Source organism: Ranitomeya imitator, chromosome 3 (assembly GCF_032444005.1).
Source record: "Ranitomeya imitator isolate aRanImi1 chromosome 3, aRanImi1.pri, whole genome shotgun sequence".
Lineage (NCBI taxonomy): Eukaryota > Metazoa > Chordata > Amphibia > Anura > Dendrobatidae > Ranitomeya > Ranitomeya imitator.
In genome coordinates, this window is record NC_091284.1 from 326,639,321 (window position 1) to 326,658,959 (window position 19,639).

The 19,639-nt window shown below is 43.2% G+C and overlaps 1 protein-coding gene across 1 annotated transcript in view; it reads left to right on the forward strand.

Annotated features, from left to right (window-relative positions):
* The first annotated feature begins 381 nt into the window (after window positions 1-381).
* The window catches only part of LOC138669862 (transcription elongation factor A protein 3-like), a 334,979-nt gene continuing 315,721 nt past the window's right edge, over window positions 382-19,639 (forward strand). Inside the window, exon 1 of the mRNA XM_069756695.1 lies at window positions 382-696. Within this exon, the coding sequence (XP_069612796.1) occupies window positions 628-696 (69 nt within the window). The 5' untranslated portion in view covers window positions 382-627. The remainder of the gene's footprint in view (window positions 697-19,639) is intronic.

Sequence of the window (19,639 nt, forward strand, 5' to 3'; positions counted from 1 at the left end):
GGTCATTTTCGGATTCAGCGCACTTTAAAAACATAAAGATTACGTGGAATAACCAAAACAGCTCTTGAAAAAAATTTTTTTTGCAGACCTGTGAAATGTAATTTGCATATACCTATTTATTTAGTGTATGTTATTTTCCATTGGTCACAACATTTTAGATTTTTAGACTGATATATTTGCCTGAAACTAAAGTTCATAACACCAAATGTTTTGAAATGACATGTACAGTGTTCTTCTGTCTGTCTCTTTAGTAGTAGCGCCCCATGTGCAGGCAGAGCATGCTGTGTTTGGACGTGTGTATGCCAAGTAACCAGCTGTCACTGCTCACCCCCTCCGCCTGTGTCCGGCCCAAAGACCTTGGTGCTATTTTTAATTTGAGACACACCCCTTCATTGGCCCTAAGCACGACAAACTTGTATGAATTTATCAGCACAGCTATATAGCGCACACAGAGATACACTACGCACAACACAAAGTGTATGCAAAAACTATGTGATGATCACTATACAAAAACTTGTGCCAGTATAAAGCCAAGCCCACGTCATCTGTGCACCCTATAACTAACACTGGCAGCGTGGTGCACATATAAGTACACAGCTAGGTGACTGCTCCATTTATTAAGGACTCATGGGGACAGAAGAGGATCTACTGAAGATTGGCAGGAGGCTGGAGAAGCGGATCAGCGAGCAGAGCAAAGTGAGTATTCTGGACTATATAAATCAATGGCTTAATTGCAGTTTTAATGGAAAGTTGTTGTGTCACTGAGTGCTAGTTCCTGAATTTAGAAACAATCTGCATTAACGTCCCAACACTTATCTTGATGGAGTCCATAAAAATGTACCTTCAAAAAAATTGCCCTGTGGCAATGGTCCGTGAATTAAATGCTGAAAAGAAGGCAAAACAAAAACATGGACTCTGGAAATACGCAGCAAACAAGTCACTCGTTATATGCCATGTGTACATAAGGTTGGGTTAGCGTCTAGGATATGGGCCAGGTGATTGTGGTAAAAAAAAGAAGCAAAGTAGAAAGTATGGGACACAGTGCAAATGATGCATGAGTAATTGGAAATACTAGGATATGCATGGCTGGGAAATGAAAAGGATGATTGCTTAATAAAGGGGAAGTGAGTGAGCTCAGCCCTGAGAAAGAGGGGACATGATTTTCTCCGAAACATGTGATGTAAAACGGAGGATGGGAGCAAGGTATGAATAGCGAGCAACACAGAAAACAACCGAACAGGTGAATAGAGGGGGTGTGATGGGAGGAAACAGGAAATAAAGAATATTAAAAGCAGATTAATAGATGAACTTTGGCAAAGTACATAAAGAAAGCACTGCAATGTGCTTCACCACTCGCTAAATCTCTCTCATTGTTCAGATCTGTGGCAGAACAATGGAGAGAAATATTTGAAATAAGTTGTTTCAACATGCAACAGAAAGAACCAGGCGCGTAGCATGACACATGTAGCGGGGCACTGCTCTGTGGCCTTATTACCGGGAATATTTCTTATTTTCCGTTATTCCCTGCTTCTAGTAGTCACGTTATGCAGAGGTGTAGGGAATGCTCTTTGCTTATTATGTTAGAAATATGAATCGGTTGCTATTTATATGGAATTTTACCTCTGGTTAAGAAGAAAATGTACAGGTGCCAATATTTCTGCACCAACTGAGATTTTTAATTAAAATATAAAATTAGACTGAGTTGTTGGAAATCAGCTAAATTTGCCGCGATAAGCAGCTGGCAGAGGCTTATTTCCCCCTCCCCATTATAATAAACATTCATGCTGACAGCTCTTGAGAGAATTTCTTTCATCTTACTGTAAATGCATTTATTTTATAAATAAGAATAAATTAGGACTAATTAAACATTGTTAAACATTGCTTGAGTTTTAAGGATGTTTCCCTGCACAATGCTAGTAGCAGATTGAGATTAATGGGTTTTCCAGTTTCAGGAGAAACCCAATCGCCCTGCCGCTGTTTGTTTAAAAACACCAATATGTGCTTTACTCACCCTCCCCAGGTACATGGCTGAATTTCTGCCACTGCTTTCAGGTGTCTTTTATTGTCTGCAGTGCTGACATCTCATAGACAGCACTGCAGCCAATAACTGAGCTCTGCAGTACTGCCAGTGAGCGTGTGCTGATGAGCGTATGTTACTCTTGTCAGTTTTTCTCTGTGCTGCTCACAGCTGATTTTTGACTACAAACCACATTAACCCCACGCAATTTTCATTTTTGCACCTTTTTTTTCTTCCCTGTCTTCAAAAGTGCCCCCTCTGCATGCGGTCACCACAGCAATCACGTATTTGTACACAATTAGGGGGTTAATAGTGAGATGGTCATGAGTGTAATGGTAGAAAGGGATATACTGATAATTCTGCTATGCTGCTAGTGAAGTAGATATGAACTCATTGTGTTTTTTTCCTGATGGAGTTTGATCAGCTCTGAAACACGTTGATTGAAAGGATTGCCCTCTCCTAGGACAACCCCTTCACAATATGAATCTTTGTTCCCTCACGTGCCGGCGTCGTTATAGCTGTGTCGGCACTCTCGTTGCCGGTGCTTACATAAGACTGTTACATCACATGAGCCCTGCACTACAGATACCATTCTATGGACGGAAGGAGGGAGGACTAGAGACAGAGTTCCTCCATCCTCTCCCTTCTGTCTAGAAATAATCTTTTCTGGATAGAAGTCTTCACTGAATACAGATTTTACCCCAGTATTGAGAATTTTGAGAATGAATGATCAGTCCTGTCAGGGAAAGCAGATTTATCTTATAAGATATAACATAAAGTTGCTTTTGAGGGTAAACTATCCGAGGTGTCTAAGTCAAGAATAAACTGGTGGATCTGGATGCTTAATTCCCTACTTCAATCATTAAGCTGGATATTACGCTAGTGAATAAAAAACATAATGCCTGGTGGTCGAAAGAATCACAATGATAAAAGCCACCCCATAATATTCTGCAAATGACATAGGTATATACGTGGTTAGCGTTTACCGTAATTGTGAATGTCCGTCCGTGTCACAAGATCCACGGAGCTTCGTCCGGCTGTGCGGTGATGGATATGCAGGGGTTTGGATATAGGTTGCTTCTTTCTAGCAGTAGGAAGCGGGCTGAAGGAGGAGCCCTGGCTGAAGGCGTCCTTGGATACAGCTGAAAAAATGGCTGCCAGTACCTGCTCGCGTGTTCTCGGGTGTGATGTCACAAAGCTACGTAGTGGGGTTAGGACCTAAAAGGGGTAAGCAACGCGTTTTGAAGGTGAGCGACCTTCTTCATCAGGGTTAATGCCCGTAATCTGGTCTCCTTTATATATGCTTCGTGGCAGCGCTTGTGTCCCCGCTCCTGAATCGCTCTGCTCTGCCCTGGCCTTAATTCTATACATGTTTGTATGTTTTGGTGCAGCTAATAACGGCCCTTGGATATGCCGGGCTCCCAGTAGATGCCAACTTCCTGGGATACATGATTCCCGTTCCAAGGACAAATGTTTGGAGTTAATAGTTTTATTAAAAAATACACATATACATGTTTGCTACATGTCAGAAAGCAATCTATCTATTAAAAACCAAACTTTATTAAATATTACATAGTTAAAAAATATGTGCTTTAAAAGAGTGGACATATACTGTCATTAAAATAGTCTTAATGTCCAAAGTGACTAGAAAGTAGGACAGTAGGACTTGTAGGACATGGCCTGTATCCTTAAGGTAAGCTGGTATCAGGAACATACACTTTTGTAAATGGGTTTCCATATATCGGGATAAGTTGACCGTAAGGCTATTGATGCAGAAGATAATAGGTCTCCCAGGTGGGTTCGTCATGTTTTTATGAAGCTTAGGTATATGATAAAAAACCACTATGTTTGGATTATGGTTCATTATGAACTGGAACTCTTTTTGTTTAGAATGCCGAGAGATTTGCCTCTCATAGATAGGATATTCAATTTCTTAACATAATGTGAGGTTGGATCACTTTTTAATTTCTTAAACATGATCTCATCACCTAGAAGCCTATCTGCTTCTTCTTGATACATCGTGCGGTTCAGTATCACAATCCCCCACCCTTATCCGCCAGGCGTGCAATTATATCATTGTTTATTTGTATGTTCCTTAAAGATTTTCTTTCCTGATTATCTAAATTATGAGATATATATACAGGTTTTTTCTTTTGTTGCAGTTTTCTAATATCCGCAGTGACCAATGCATCGAAGGTGTTAAATGCATTTGAATACTCTTGTGTGGAGTTTAACCCCTTCCCGACCTTTGACGCCACGTAGGCGTCATGAAAGTCGGTGCCAATCCGACCCATGACGCCTATGCGGCGTCATGGAAAGATCGCGTCCCTGCAGATCGGGTGAAAGGGTTAACTCCCATTTCACCCGATCTGCAGGGACAGGGGGAGTGGTAGTTTAGCCCAGGGGGGGTGGCTTCACCCCCTCGTGGCTACGATCGCTCTGATTGGCTGTTGAAAGTGAAACTGCCAATCAGAGCGATTTGTAATATTTCACCCATTATAACGGGTGAAATATTACAATCCAGCCATGGCCGATGCTGCAATATCATCGGCCATGGCTGGAAATACTAGTGTGCCCCCACACCACCCCTCCGATCGCCCCCCCCACCCCCCCGATCTGGCCGGTACACTGCTCCGGCTCCCCTCCGTCCAGTGCTCCGCTCCCCCCCGTGCTCGTGTCCGCTCCCCCCGTGCTCCAATCACCCCCCCGTGCTCCAATCACCCCCCCTGCACTCCGATCCACCCCCCCCCGTGCTCCGTTCCACCCCCCGTGCTCCATTCCAGCCCCCCCGTGCTCCGTTCCACGCCCCCCGCGCTCCGTTCCACCCCTCCCGCGCTCCGATTCCCCCCCCCGTGCTCCGATCCCCCCCCCCCCGTGGTCCCCCCCCACCCTATCATACTTACCGATCCAGCCGTGGTCCCGTCCGTCTTCTCCCGGGCGCCGCCATCTTCCAAAATGGCGGGCGCATGCGCAGTGCGCCCGCCGAATCTGCCGGCCGGCAGATTCGTTCCAAAGTGCATTTTGATCACTGAGATATAATCTATCTCAGTGATCAAAATAAAAAAAATAATAAATGACCCCCCCCTTTGTCACCCCCATAGGTAGGGACAATAAAAAAATAAAGAAATTTTTTTTTTCCACTAATGTTAGAATAGGGTTAGGGGTAGGGTTAGGGTTAGGGGTAGGGTTAGGGTTAGGGGTAGGGTTAGGGGTAGGGTTAGGGGTAGGGCTAGGGTTAGGGTTAGGGGTAGGGTTAGGGGTAGGGTTAGGGGTAGGGGTAGGGTTAGGGGTAGGGTTAGGGCTAGGGTTAGGGTTAGGGTTAGGAATGTGCACACGTATTCTGGTCCTCTGCGGATTTTTCCGCTGCGGATTTGATAAATCCGCAGTGCTAAACCGCTGCGGATTTATGGCGGATTTACCGCGTTTTTTTCTGCGCATTTCACTGCGGTTTTACAATTGCGATTTTCTATTGGAGCAGTTGTAAAACCGCTGCGGAATCCGCACAAAGAAGTGACATGCTGCGGAATGTAAACCGCTGCGTTTCCGTGCAGTTTTTCCGCAGCATGTGTACAGCGATTTTTGTTTCCCATAGGTTTACATTGAACTGTACACTCATGGGAAACTGCTGCGGATCCGCAGCGTTTTCCGCAGCGTGTGCACATACCTTTAGAATTAGGCTATGTGCACACGGTGCTGATTTGGCTGCGGATTCGCAGCAGTGTTCCATCAGGTTTACAGTACCATGTAAACATGAAAAACCAAATCCGCTGTGCCCATGGTGCGGAAAATACCGCGCGGGAACGCTGCGTTGTATTTTCCGCAGCATGTCAATTCTTTGTGCGGATTCCGCGGCGTTTTACACCTGTTCCTCAATAGGAATCCGCAGGTGAAATCCGCACAAAAAACACTGGAAATCCGCGGAAAATCCGCAGGTAAAACACAGTGCCTTTTACCCGCAGATTTTTCAAAAATGGTGCGGAAATATCTCACACGAATCCGCAACGTGGGCACATAGCCTTAGGGTTAGGGTTGGAATTAGGGTTGTGGTTAGGGTTAGGGGTGTGTTGGGGTTAGTGTTGTGGTTAGGGGTGTGTTGGGGTTAGGGTTGTGATTAGGATTATGGCTACAGTTGGGATTAGGGTTAGGGGTGTGTTGGGGTTAGTGTTGGAGTTAGAATTGAGGGGTTACCACTGTTTAGGCACATCAGGGGTCTCCAAACGCAACATGGCGCCACCACTGATTCCAGCCAATCTCGTATTCAAAAAGTCAAATGGTGCTCCCTCACTTCCGAGCCCTGACGTGTGCCCAAACAGTGGTTTACCCCCACATATGGGGTACCAGCATACTCAGGACAAACTGCGCAACAATTACTGGGGTCCAATTTCTCCTGTTACCCTTGTGAATCTAAAAAAATGCTTGCTAAAACATAATTTTTGAGGAAAGAAAAATGATTTTTTTTTTCACGGCTCTGCGTTGTAAACGTCTGTGAAGCACTTGGGGGTTCAAAGTGCTCACCACACATCTAGATAAGTTCCTTTCGGGGTCTAGTTTCTAAAATGGGGTCACTTGTGGGGGGTTTCTACTGTTTAGGCACACCAGGGGCTCTGCAAACGCAACGTGACACCCGCAGACCATTCCATCAAAGTCTGCATTTCAAAAGTCACTACTTCCCTTCTGAACCCCGACGTGTGCCCAAACAGTGGTTTACCCCCACATATGGGGTATCAGCGTACTCAGGAGAAACTGGACAACAACTTTTGGGGTCCAATTTCTCCTGTAACCCTTGGGAAAATAAAAAATTCTGGGCTAAATAATTATTTTTGAGGAAAGAAAACGTATTTATTATTTTCACGGCTCTGCATTATAAACTTCTATGAAGCACTTGGGGGTTCAAAGTGCTCACCACACATCTAGATAAGTTCCTTTCAGGGTCTAGTTTCCAAAATGGGGTCACTTGTGGGGGGTTTCTACTGTTTAGGCACATCAGGGGCTCTGCAAACGCAACGTGACGCCCGCAGAGCATTCCATCAAAGTCTGCATTTCAAAACGTCACTACTTCAATTCCAAGCCCCGGCATGTGCCCAAACAGTAGTTTACCCCCACATATGGGGTATCACCGTACTCAGGAGAAACTGGACAACAAATATTGGGGTCAAATTTCTCCTGTTACCCTTGGGAAAATTAAAAAATTCTGGGCTAAATAATTATTTTTGAGGAAAGAAAACGTATTTATTATTTTCACGGCTCTGCATTATAAACTTCTATGAAGCACTTGGGGGTTCAAAGTGCTCACCACACATCTAGATAAGTTCCTTTGGGGGTCTAGTTTCCAAAATGGGGTCACTTGTGGGGGGTTTCTACTGTTAAGCCACATCAGGGGCTCTGCAAACGCAACGTGACGCCCACAGAGCATTCCATCAAAGTCTGCATTTCAAAACGTCACTACTTCACTTCCGAGCCCCGGCATGTGCCCAAACAGTGATTTACCCCCACATATGGGGTATCAGCGTACTCAGGAGAAACTGGACAACAACTTTTGGGGTCAAATTTCTCCTGTTACCCTTGGGAAAATAAAAAATTGCAGGCTAAAAGATCATTTTTGAGAAAATAATTTTTTTTTTTATTTTCATGGCTCTGCGTTATAAACTTCTGTGAAGCACTTGGGGGTTCAAAGTCCTCACCACACATCTAGATTAGTTCCTTTGGGGGTCTAGTTTCTAAAATGGTGTCATTTCTGGGGGATCTCCAATGTTTAGGCACACAGGGGCTCTCCAAACGTGACATGGTGTCCGCTAATGATTGGAGCTAATTTTCCATTTAAAAAGCCAAATGGCGTGCCATCCCTTCCGAGCCCTGCCGTGCGCCCAAACAGTGGTTTACCCCCACATATGGGGTATCAGCGTACTCAGGACAAACTGGACAACAATATTTGGGGTCCAATTTCTCCTATTATCCTTGGCAAAATAGGAAATTCCAGGCTAAAAAATCATTTTTGAGGAAAGAAAAATTATTTTTTATTTTCATGGCTCTGCGTTATAAACTTCTGTGAAGCACCTGGGGGTTTAAAGTGCTCAATATGCATCTAGATAAGTTCCCTGGGGGGTCTAGTTTCCAAAATGGGGTCACTTGTGCGGGAGCTCCAATGTTTAGGCACACAGGGGCTCTCCAAACGCGACATGGTGTCCGCTAACAATTGGAGCTAATTTTCCATTCAAAAAGTCAAATGGCGCGCCTTCTCTTCCGAGCCCTGCCGAGTGCCCAAACAGTGGTTTACCCCCACATATGAGGTATCGGCGTACTCGGGAGAAATTGCCCAACAAATTTTATGATCCATTTTATCCTACTGCCCATGTGAAAATGAAAAAATTGAGGTGAAAAGAATTTTTTTGTGAAAAAAAATTACTTTTTCATTTTTACAGATCAATTTGTGAAGCACCTGAGGGTTTAAAGTGCTCACTAGGCATCTAAATTAGTTCCTTGGGGGGTCTAGTTTCCAAAATGGGGTCACTTGTGGGGGAGCGCCAATGTTTAGGCACACAGGAACTATCCAAACGCGACATGGTGTCCGCTAACGATGGAAATAATTTTTCATTCAAAAAGTCAAATGGCGCTCCTTCCCTTCCGAGCCTTACCATGTGCCCAAACAGTGGTTTACCTCCACATGTGAGGTATTGGTGTACTCAGGAGAAATTGCCCAACACATTTTAGGATCCATTTTATCCTGTTGCCCATGTGAAAATGAAAAAATTGAGGCTAAAAGAATTTTTTTGTGAAAAAAAAGTACTTTTTCATTTTTACGGATCAATTTGTGAAGCACCTGGGGGTTCAAAGTGCTCACTATGCATCTAGATAAGTTCCTTGGGGCGTCTAGTTTCCAAAATGGGGTCACTTGTGGGGGAGCTCCAATTTTTAGGCACACGGGGGCTCTCCAAACGTGACATGGTGTCCGCTAAAGAGTGGAGCCAATTTTTGATTCAAAAAGTCAAATGGCGCTGCTTCCCTTCCAAGCCCTGCCGTGCGCCAAAACAGTGGTTTACCCCCACATATGAGGTATCAGCGTACTCAGGACAAATTGGACAACAACTTTCGTGGTTCAGTTTCTCCTTTTACCATTGGGAAAATAAAAAAATTGTTGCTAAAAGATAATTTTTGTGACTAAAAAGTTAAATGTTCATTTTTTCCTTCCATGTTGCTTCTGCTGCTGTGAAGCACCTGAAGGGTTAATAAACTTCTTGAATGTGGTTTTGAGTACCTTGAGGGGTGCAGTTTTTAGAATGGTGTCACTTTTGGGTATTTTCAGCCAAATAGACCCCTCAAACTGACTTCAAATGTGAGGTGGTCCCTAAAAAAAATGGTTTTGTAAATTTCGTTGTAAAAATGACAAATCGCTGGTCGAATTTTAACCCTTATAACTTCCTAACAAAAAAAAATTTTGTTTCCAAAATTGTGCTGATGTAAAGTAAACATGTGGGAAATGTTATTTATTAACTATTTTGTGTCACATATCTCTCTGGTTTAACAGAATAAAAATTCAAAATGTGAAAATTGCGAAATTTTCAAAATTTTCGCCAAATTTCCGTGTTTATCACAAATAAATGCAGAATTTATTGACCTAAATTTACCACTAACATGAAGCCCAATATGTCACGAAAAAACAATCTCAGAACCGCTAGGATCCGTTGAAGCGTTCCTGAGTTATTACCTCATAAAGGGACACTGGTCAGAATTGCAAAAAACGGCAAGGTCTTTAAGGTCAAAATAGGCTGGGTCTTGAAGGGGTTAATGAAGAGAGATTGGCCAACGTAGTATGAATATACCTGGATCTTTCCTGAGTATTGCTTCTCACTGTTAGTTGTTCTTTTCTCAAAAAATACTTTTTCAATGCCAGATTACGCAGGCATTTCTTCATGCTAATATATAGGTTAAATGGATTTGCAGTAGTGGTGGGAGCAAACTTAAGTCCTTTCTGTAACAGGGCAACCTCATTGTTTGTTAGTTGATATCACCTTAAGTTATATATATTTTGGGAGGTGTTGGATGTGCCCTCTATTTTCTTTTTGGAGAGTTTCCCTCCCCTCTTGCCTCTCTTTGTTTTGTGGTTCTTTTTGGAAAAAATCCCTGTTAATTGATGAGTGGGCAATCAGACCCTTCTTTTTTTTTGTGTTGTAGTAGGGACTTTTTTGTTGGTTATTTTTTTAGGTCCTGTATTTACAACTGTTTTCGATGAATGTGTAACAGGTTTAGTACTCTTGGCAGGGAGAGGCCCCCTATTATGTCCCAGACCCTCCTTAGTCGTTGGTACCTTCCGAGGGGCTTCATATGGTTGGGCAGTACTAGAGCAAAACCCCTTGAAACTTCACCATTTGGTTATCTTCCCCTTGAAATGGAAGGGGAGAGAACCTATTTGTGGTGGAAATAGGGATGGTAGTCTGGGCCCTCGATCCTATTTGTGGGCTGGAGTCCAAATATGATGGTGTGTTTGGATATATTGAAATCTCCAAGGTTTTATCTAGATTGTCCTGGTCAGGAGAGTCATTTGCCTTGTAATTTTCCTGATTCGGAGAGTTAGTTGCTGTAAGTTAATCTCTTCTACGCATCGGTGTGTATTGGGTCGAGTTGGAATTAGCATATATGGAAAAATCTGCTGAAATGTCTATTTCATCCTGATTTAATATCGAGTTGTATTCATCTATAACCACCAACTCAGTAGATCCAATTTGCTGGCTATTATTAGGTGTATCAGTTTCAGTATTTGGGGCAGAATAACTCATATATATTTGTTTGGTAATGTGATCCCATTGAAATTTCCTAATTTTTTTTATCTAAAATATATTTTCCCTTCTCTCTCAGCCTATACAGGATACTGTCAGCTAACCCCTGAATGTCATTAGTAGTAGTGTAAGTTCTTAATTGCGCAAAAATGTCCATAAGTTGACAGCTTGTTCTTTTAAGGCTCAACAGGCGTATGTCAATAATAAATTGTAATGCTTTGAGAGAAAATTTTTCAAACATACTATCCCACTCCTGTTTGATGGAGAGGTCCACAAAATCCCCTGCAAGGGTTTTGTGAATAATTAGACCCCTAGGGATAATTCGGGCTTGTAGGTACTTCTTTAGGGAGCCTACTTTTTATTATTATTATTATTATTATTTATTTATATAGCACCATTGATTCCATGGTGCTGTACATGAGAAGGGGTTACATACAAGTTACAAATATCACATACAGTAAACAAACTAACAATGACGGACTTATACAGAGGGGCGAGGACCCTGCCCTGCGGGCTTACATTCTACAGGATTATGGGGAAGGAGACAGTAGGTTGAGGGTTACTTCCCAAATATCTCTCTAATTAGACCCTTAGGGATAATTTGTGCTTGTAGGTACTTCTCTAGGGAGGGGGGAATCGTGATACTGAACCGCACGATGTATCAAGAAGAAGCAGATAGATAGTCTTCTAGGTGATGAGATCACGTATAAGAAATTAAAAAGTGATCCAACCTCACATTATGTTAAGAAATTAAATATCCTATCTATGAGAGGTAAATCTCTCGGCATTCTAAACAAAAAGAGTTCCAGTTCATAATGAACTATAACCAAAACATAGCGGTTCTTTATCATATACCTAAGCTTCATAAAAACATTACAAACCCACCAGGGAGACTTATTATCTCCGGCATCAATAGCCTTACGGCCAACTTATCCCGGGATGTGGATACCCATTTACAAAGGTGTATGCTCCTGCTACCAGCATACCTTAAGGATACAGGCCATGTCCTACAAGTCCTTGCAACAATAGACTGGAATTCCAACTACTTTCTGGTCACTTTGGACATTAAGTCCCTATACACTGTCATCAATCAAAAAAAAGGATGCCAGGCAGCAGGGTATTTCCTCCATAAGCTGGGAGTGTATGCTGATAACCAAATCCAATTTATCCAGGAATGTATTACATTCATTGCACAACACAACTATTTTATGTACGAAGGAAAATTCTTTCTGCAGACATGGGGAACTGCGATGGGGACACGCTTTGCCCCCAGTTTTGCTAACCTATACATGGCCAAGTGGGAGGAGTCCCATATTTTTAAAATCGGGCATTTACACACAGGCCTAGTTTTACGGTGGCGGTTTATTGATGACATAGTGTTCATCTTGGAAGGTTCACGAATTGAATTGGACGTATTCATTTCTGGCCTAAACATCAATGAATTTGGCCTTGAATTTACACCTACCATCAGTGCCAAAAATATCAGTTTTTTTGGATCTCAACATTTATGTGGAGAGGGGCCAGTTGCACACGGAGTGCTAACACAAAGAAGTAGACTCCAACAGTTATATTCATATAACAAGTTGCCATTTACCCGTGTGGCTCATCAACATTCCAAAAGGCTAATTTACTAGAATTCGATGCAATTATACTAACATGAATGATTTTGAGAATGAATCTGAATATTTAACACAGCAATTTCTCGAAAAAGGATATGCACAACCAATGCTAGAGCAAGCCAAGAGTGAAGTGAGGGGGGTGCCAAGAAGTGCCCTAGTACATAGGACAAAAGTGAATGTACATAAGACCTCAAACATCCTGGAACAAATCAACCGATTACCAATTATAACACAATTTCATGCAGGCTACAGGCAATTTCAGGGTATTATCCGCAGGCACTGGGCTACCCTACAAAGGGATAAACTGATAGGGGAACATTTACCCTCTCTCCCCAAGTTTGTGTTTAGAAAGGCCCAAACACTGGGTATTCTTTTAGCTCCCACAATCAAATTGGCCCTCAATAGACAAAATCCTCTCACAGAGCACAATCCTGTTCGAATATGGGATTCACACACCATGTGGGGGATGCTTCTGCTGTACAAATACATCATTCAAGAAAACTCACCAATTAATTTTCAAAGACTCCAGTGACACTAAACAATTCACCATTAGGGATATCTCCTGTTTCTCTACAGGAGTTATTTACCTTATCCAATGCCCATGCAAGAAAATATACGTGGGTCAGACTAAGAGGAAACTTATGGTACGGATCAAAGAACATTTAACCAGCATCCAAAAAGGATATATGGCACATCCTTTATCGCGCCATTTTAAGGAGAGGCATGATAGAACAATTAAAGGCGTATTTTTCTGTGACATTCAGAAGGTCCAACCAAATCCAAGGGGGGGAGACTTCTTAAAACAAATGTCCAAAATTGAATCACAGTGGATATTCCTTTTGGACTGTCTAACCCCCAAGGGTTTAAACCACAAACTAGAACTACATGATTTTTAATTCAATATGGTGAATCTACTACATCTATATTCGTAGTATATGACCACAGAATTTTTAACCCCTTCCCGACCCATGACGCCACGTAGGCGTCATGAAAGTCGGTGCCAATCCGACCCATGACGCCTATGTGGCGTCATGGAAAGATCGCGTCCCTGCAGATCGGGTGAAAGGGTTAACTCCAATTTCACCCGATCTGCAGGGACAGGGGGAGTGGTAGTTTAGCCCAAGGGGGTGGCTTCACCCCCTGGTGGCTACGATCGCTCTGATTGGCTGATGAAAGTGAAACTGCCAATCAGAGCGATTTGTAATATTTCACCTATTATAACGGGTGAAATATTACAATCCAGCCATGGCCGATGCTAAAATATCATCGGCCATGGCTGGAAATACTAATGTGCCCCCACCCCACCCCACCGATCGCCCCCCGATCTGGCCGGTACACTGCTCCGGCTCCCCTCCGTCCAGTGCTCCGCTCCCCCCGTGCTCCAATCACCCCCCCTGCACTCCGATCCACCCCCCGTGCTCCGTTCCACCCCCCGTGCTCCGTTCCAGCCCCCCCGTGCTCCGTTCCACTCCCCCGTGCTCCGCTCCATGCCTGCCGCGCTCCGATTCCCCCCCCGTGTTCCGATCCCCCCGTGGTCCCCCCCACCCCATCATACTTACCGATCCTGCCGGGGTCCCGTCCGTCTTCTCCCTGGGCGCCGCCATCTTCCAAAATGGCGGGCGCATGCGCAGTGCGCCCGCCGAATCTGCCGGCCGGCAGATTCGTTCCAAAGTGCATTTTGATCACTGAGATAGATTATATCTCAGTGATCAAAATAAAAAAAATAATAAATGACCCCCCCCTTTGTCACCCCCATAGGTAGGGACAATAAAAAAAATAAAGAAATTTTTTTTTTCCACTAATGTTAGAATAGGGTTAGGGTTAGGGGTAGGGGTAGGGTTAGGGGTAGGGCTAGGGTTAGGGCTAGGGGTAGGGTTAGGGGTAGGGGTAGGGTTAGGGGTAGGGTTAGGGCTAGGGGTAGGGTTAGGGCTAGGGCTAGGGTTAGGGTTTCGGTATGTGCTCACGTATTCTGGTCCTCTGCGGATTTTTCCGCTGCGGATTTGATAAATCCGCAGTGCTAAACCGCTGCGGATTTATGGCGGATTTACCGCGTTTTTTTCTGCGTATTTCACTGCGGTTTTATAATTGCGATTTTCTATTTGAGCAGTTGTAAAACCGCTGCGGAATCCGCACAAAGAAGTGACATGCTGCGGAATGTAAACCGCTGCGTTTCCGTGCAGTTTTTCCGCAGCATGTGTACAGCGATTTTTGTTTCCCGTAGGTTTACATTGAACTGTAAACTCATGGGAAACTGCTGCGGATCTGCAGCGTTTTCCGCAGTGTGCACATACCTTTAGAATTAGGCTATGTGCACACGGTGCGGATTTGGCTGCGGATTGGCCGCTGCGGATTCGTAGCAGTTTTCCATCAGATTTACAGTACCATGTAAACATATGAAAAACCAAATCCGCTGTGCCCATGGTGCAGAAAATACCGCGCGGAAACGCTGCGTTGTATTTTCCGCAGCATGTCAATTCTTTGTGCGGATTCCGCGGCATTTTACACCTGTTCCTCAATAGGAATCCGCAGGTGAAATCCGCACAAAAAACACTGGAAATCCGTGGAAAATCCACAGGTAAAACGCAGTGCCTTTTACCTGCGGATTTTTCAAAAATGGTGCGGAAATATCTCACACGAATCCGCAACGTGGGCACATAGCCTTAGGGTTAGGGTTGGAATTAGGGTTGTGGTTAGGGTTGTGATTAGGGTTATGGCTACAGTTGGGATAAGGGTTAGGGGTGTGTTGGAGGTAGAATTGAGGGGTTACCACTGTTTAGGCACATCAGGGGTCTCCAAACGCAACATGGCGCCACCATTGATTCCAGCCAATCTCGTATTCAAAAAGTCAAATGGTGCTCCCTCACTTCCGAGCCCTGACGTGTGCCCAAACAGTGGTTTACCCCCACATATGGGGTACCAGCATACTCAGGATAAACTGCGCAACAATTACTGGGGTCCAATTTCTCCTGTTACCCTTGTGAATCTAAAAAAATGCTTGCTAAAACATAATTTTTGAGGAAAGAAAAATGATTTTTTATTTTCACGGCTCTGCGTTGTAAACGTCTGTGAAGCACTTGGGGGTTCAAAGTGCTCACCACATATCTAGATAAGTTCCTTGGGGGGTCTAGTTTCTAAAATGGGGTCACTTGTGGGGGGTTTCTACTGTTTAGGCACACAAGGGGCTCTGCAAACGCAATGTTACGCCCGCAGACCATTCCATCAAAGTCTGCATTTCAAAAGTCACTACTTCCCTTCTGAGCCCCGACGTGTGCCCAAACAGTGGTTTACCCCCACACATGGGGTATCAGCGTACTCAGGAGAAACTGGACAACAACTATTGGGGTCCAATTTCTCCTGTTACCCTTTGGAAAATAAAAAATTCTGGGCTAAATAATTATTTTTGAGGAAAGAAAACGTATTTATTATTTTCACGGCTCTGCATTATAAACTTCTATGAAGCACTTGGGGGGTTCAAAGTGCTCACCACACATCTAGATAAGTTCCTTTCGGGGTCTAGTTTCCAAAATGGGGTCACTTGTGAGGGGTTTCTACTGTTTAGGCACATTAGGGGCTCTGCAAACGCAACATGACGCCCGCAGAGCATTCCATCAAAGTCTGCATTTCAAAACGTCACTACTTCACTTCCGAGCCCTGCCGTGCGCCCAAACAGTGGTTTACCCCCACATAAGGGGTATCAGCTTACTCAGGACAAACTGGACAACAATATTTGGGGTCCAATTTCTCCTATTATCCTTGGCAAAATACGAAATTTCAGGCTAAAAAATCATTTTTGAGGAAAGAAAAATTATTTTTTATTTTCATGGCTCTGCGTTATAAACTTCTGTGAAGCACCTGGGGGTTTAAAGTGCTCAATATGCATCTAGATAAGTTCCTTGGGGGGTCTAGTTTCCAAAATGGGGTCACTTGTGGGGGAGCTCCAATGTTTAGGCACACAGGGGCTCTCCAAACGCGACATGGTGTCCGCTAACAATTGGAGCTAATTTTCCATTCAAAAAGTCAAATGGCGCGCCTTCCCTTCCGAGCCCTGCCGAGTGCCCAAACAGTGGTTTACCCCCACATATGAGGTATCGGCGTACTTGAGAGAAATTGCCCAACAAATTTTATGATCCATTTTATCCTACTGCCCATGTGAAAATGAAAAAATTGAGGCGAAAAGAATTTTTTTGTGAAAAAAAGTACTTTTTCATTTTTACAGATCAATTTGTGAAGCACCTGAGGGTTTAAAGTGCTCACTAGGCATCTAAATAAGTTCCTTGGGGGGTCTAGTTTCCAAAATGGGGTCACTTGTGGGGGAGCGCCAATGTTTAGGCACACAGGAGCTATCCAAACGCGACATGGTGTCCGCTAACGATGGAAATAATTTTTCATTCAAAAAGTCAAATGGCGCTCCTTCCCTTCCGAGCCTTACCATGTGCCCAAACAGTGGTTTACCCCCACATGTGAGGTATTGGTGTACTCAAGAGAAATTTCCCAACACATTTTAGGATCCATTTTATCCTGTTGCCCATGTGAAAATGAAAAAATTGAGGCTAAAAGAATTTTTTTGTGAAAAAAAAGTACTTTTTCATTTTTATGGATCAATTTGTGAAGCACCTGGGGGTTCAAAGTGCTCACTATGCATCTAGATAAGTTCCTTGGGGCGTCTAGTTTCCAAAATGGGGTCACTTGTGGGGGAGCTCCAATTTTTAGGCACACGGGGGCTCTCCAAACGTGACATGGTGTCCGCTAAAGAGTGGAGCCAATTTTTGATTCAAAAAGTCAAATGGCGCTCCTTCCCTTCCAAGCCCTGCCGTGCGCCCAAACAGTGGTTTACCCCCACATATGAGGTATCAGCGTACTCAGGACAAATTGGACAACAACTTTCGTGGTTCAGTTTCTCCTTTTACCATTGGGAAAATAAAAAATTTGTTGCTAAAAGATAATTTTTGTGACTAAAAAGTTAAATGTTCATTTTTTCCTTCCATGTTGCTTCTGCTGCTGTGAAGCACCTGAAGGGTTAATAAACTTCTTGAATGTGGTTTTGAGTACCTTCAGAGGTGCAGTTTTTAGAATGGTGTCACTTTTGGGTATTTTCAGCCATATAGACCCCTCAAACTGACTTCAAATGTGAGGTGGTCCCTAAAAAATGGTTTTGTCATTTTTACAACGAAATTTACAAATCGCTGGTCAAATTTTAACCCTTATTTTAACTTCCTAACAAAAAAAAATGTTGTTTCCAAAATTGTGGTGATGTAAAGTAAACATGTGGGAAATGTTATTTATTAACTATTTTGTGTCACATATCTCTCTGGTTTAACAGAATAAAAATTCAAAATGTGAAAATTGCGAAATTTTCAAAATTTTCGCCAAATTTCCGTTTTTATCACAAATAAACGCAGAATTTATTGACCTAAATTTACCACTAACATGAAGCCCAATATGTCACGAAAAAACATTCTCAGAACCGCTAGGATCCGTTGAAGCGTTCCTGAGTAATTACCTCATAAAGGGACACTGGTCAGAATTGCAAAAAACGGCAAGGTCTTTAAGGTCAAAATAGGCTGGGTCATAAAGGGGTTAAAGAAATTATTTTAGAAAAATTATTTAAAAAAATCATTTTTTTCATATTTTTCTTATTTTTTTCTTTTTATTTTTTTTTTTGCATTTCACGACCCATAGGTTTTTATGGAGGGCCCCTTGCATGTAAGATTTTTTGATATCCATCTCAGGGAGCCTTTGGCTTCATTTTATCCTGTAATCTTACATAAGGGACTATTTTAATGACAGTATATGTCCACTCTTTTAAAGCATATATTTTTTAACTATGTAATATTTAATAAAGTTTGGTTTTTAATAGATAGATTGCTTTCTGACATGTAGCAAACATGTATATGTGTATTTTTTAATAAAACTATTAACTGCGAACATTTGTCCTTGGAATGGGAATCATATATCCTGGGAAGTTGGCATCTACTGGGAGCCCGGCATGTCCAAGGGCCGTTATTAGATGCACCAAAACATACAAACATGTATAGAATTAAGGCCAGGGCAGTGCAGAACGATTTGGGGCGGGGACACGTGCGCTGCCACAAAGTACATATAGAGGAGACCAGATTACAGGCATTAACCCTGATGAAGAAGGTTGCTCATCTTCGTAACGCATTGGTTATCTCTTTTTGGTCTTAACGCCGGTCCATAGCTTTGTGACATCACACCCGAGAACACGTGAGCAGGAACTGGCAGCCATTTTTTCAGCTGTATCCAAGGACGCCTTCAGCCGGTGCTCCTCCGGTGTTGCGTAGCTGAGGTGCTCCCCGCTTCCTACTGCTAGCAAGAAGCAACCTATATCCAAACCCCTGCATATCCATCACCGCACAGCCGGACGAAGCTCCGTGGATCTTGTGACACGGACGGACATTCACCGCAATTAGGGTAAATGCTAACCACATATATACCTATGTCATTTGCAGAAGTTTATGGGGTGGCTTTTGTCATTATGATTCTTTTGACCACCAGGCATTATGTTTTTTATTCACTAGAGTAATATCCAGCTTAATGATTGAAGTAGGGAATTAAGCATCCAGATCCACCAGTTTATTCTTGACTTAGACACCTCGGATAGTTTACCCCCAAGTGTGGCATCATATACTGTGGTATTTAATCTTCATTCGTTTGCAAGATTGGCCCATATTCTGTTTAGATTCCAGCAGCTGGGGGCTGTCCCTTCTCCACAAACTCCTTTCCCGTGTTAGTTAACTCACCTAGTGGTGAGCACCAGTATGATTAAGTATCTAGTATAAATATCCATGGTTGGCGGTCGATGAATGGAGAGGGTTCAGAAGCAGATGAGGGCTGTGTAGCCATCATCTGTCTCTAACAGCCACATTCTGTGACAGTGGCATTTGCAGCACATGTCTCAAGGGGCACTCTGTTCTAATTGCTCATCGGCGCCTCCATGACGCAATTGTGGGATGTTGATAGGTTGCTGAAGATCCCCGTGCCTGCCGTGATGGTACTCCTGTGATTACCAGCTTCTAGCTGGAATTCACAGGAGACCATGGTTTGTGTTATTATACGGTCATGGCCAAAAGTTTTGAGAATGACACCAAAATTATATTTTCACATGATCTGCTGCCCACTAATTTTTATTAGTGTTTGTCTGATGTTTATATCACATTCAGAAATATAATTGCAATCATATTATGAGTACCAATAGGTTATATTGACAGTTA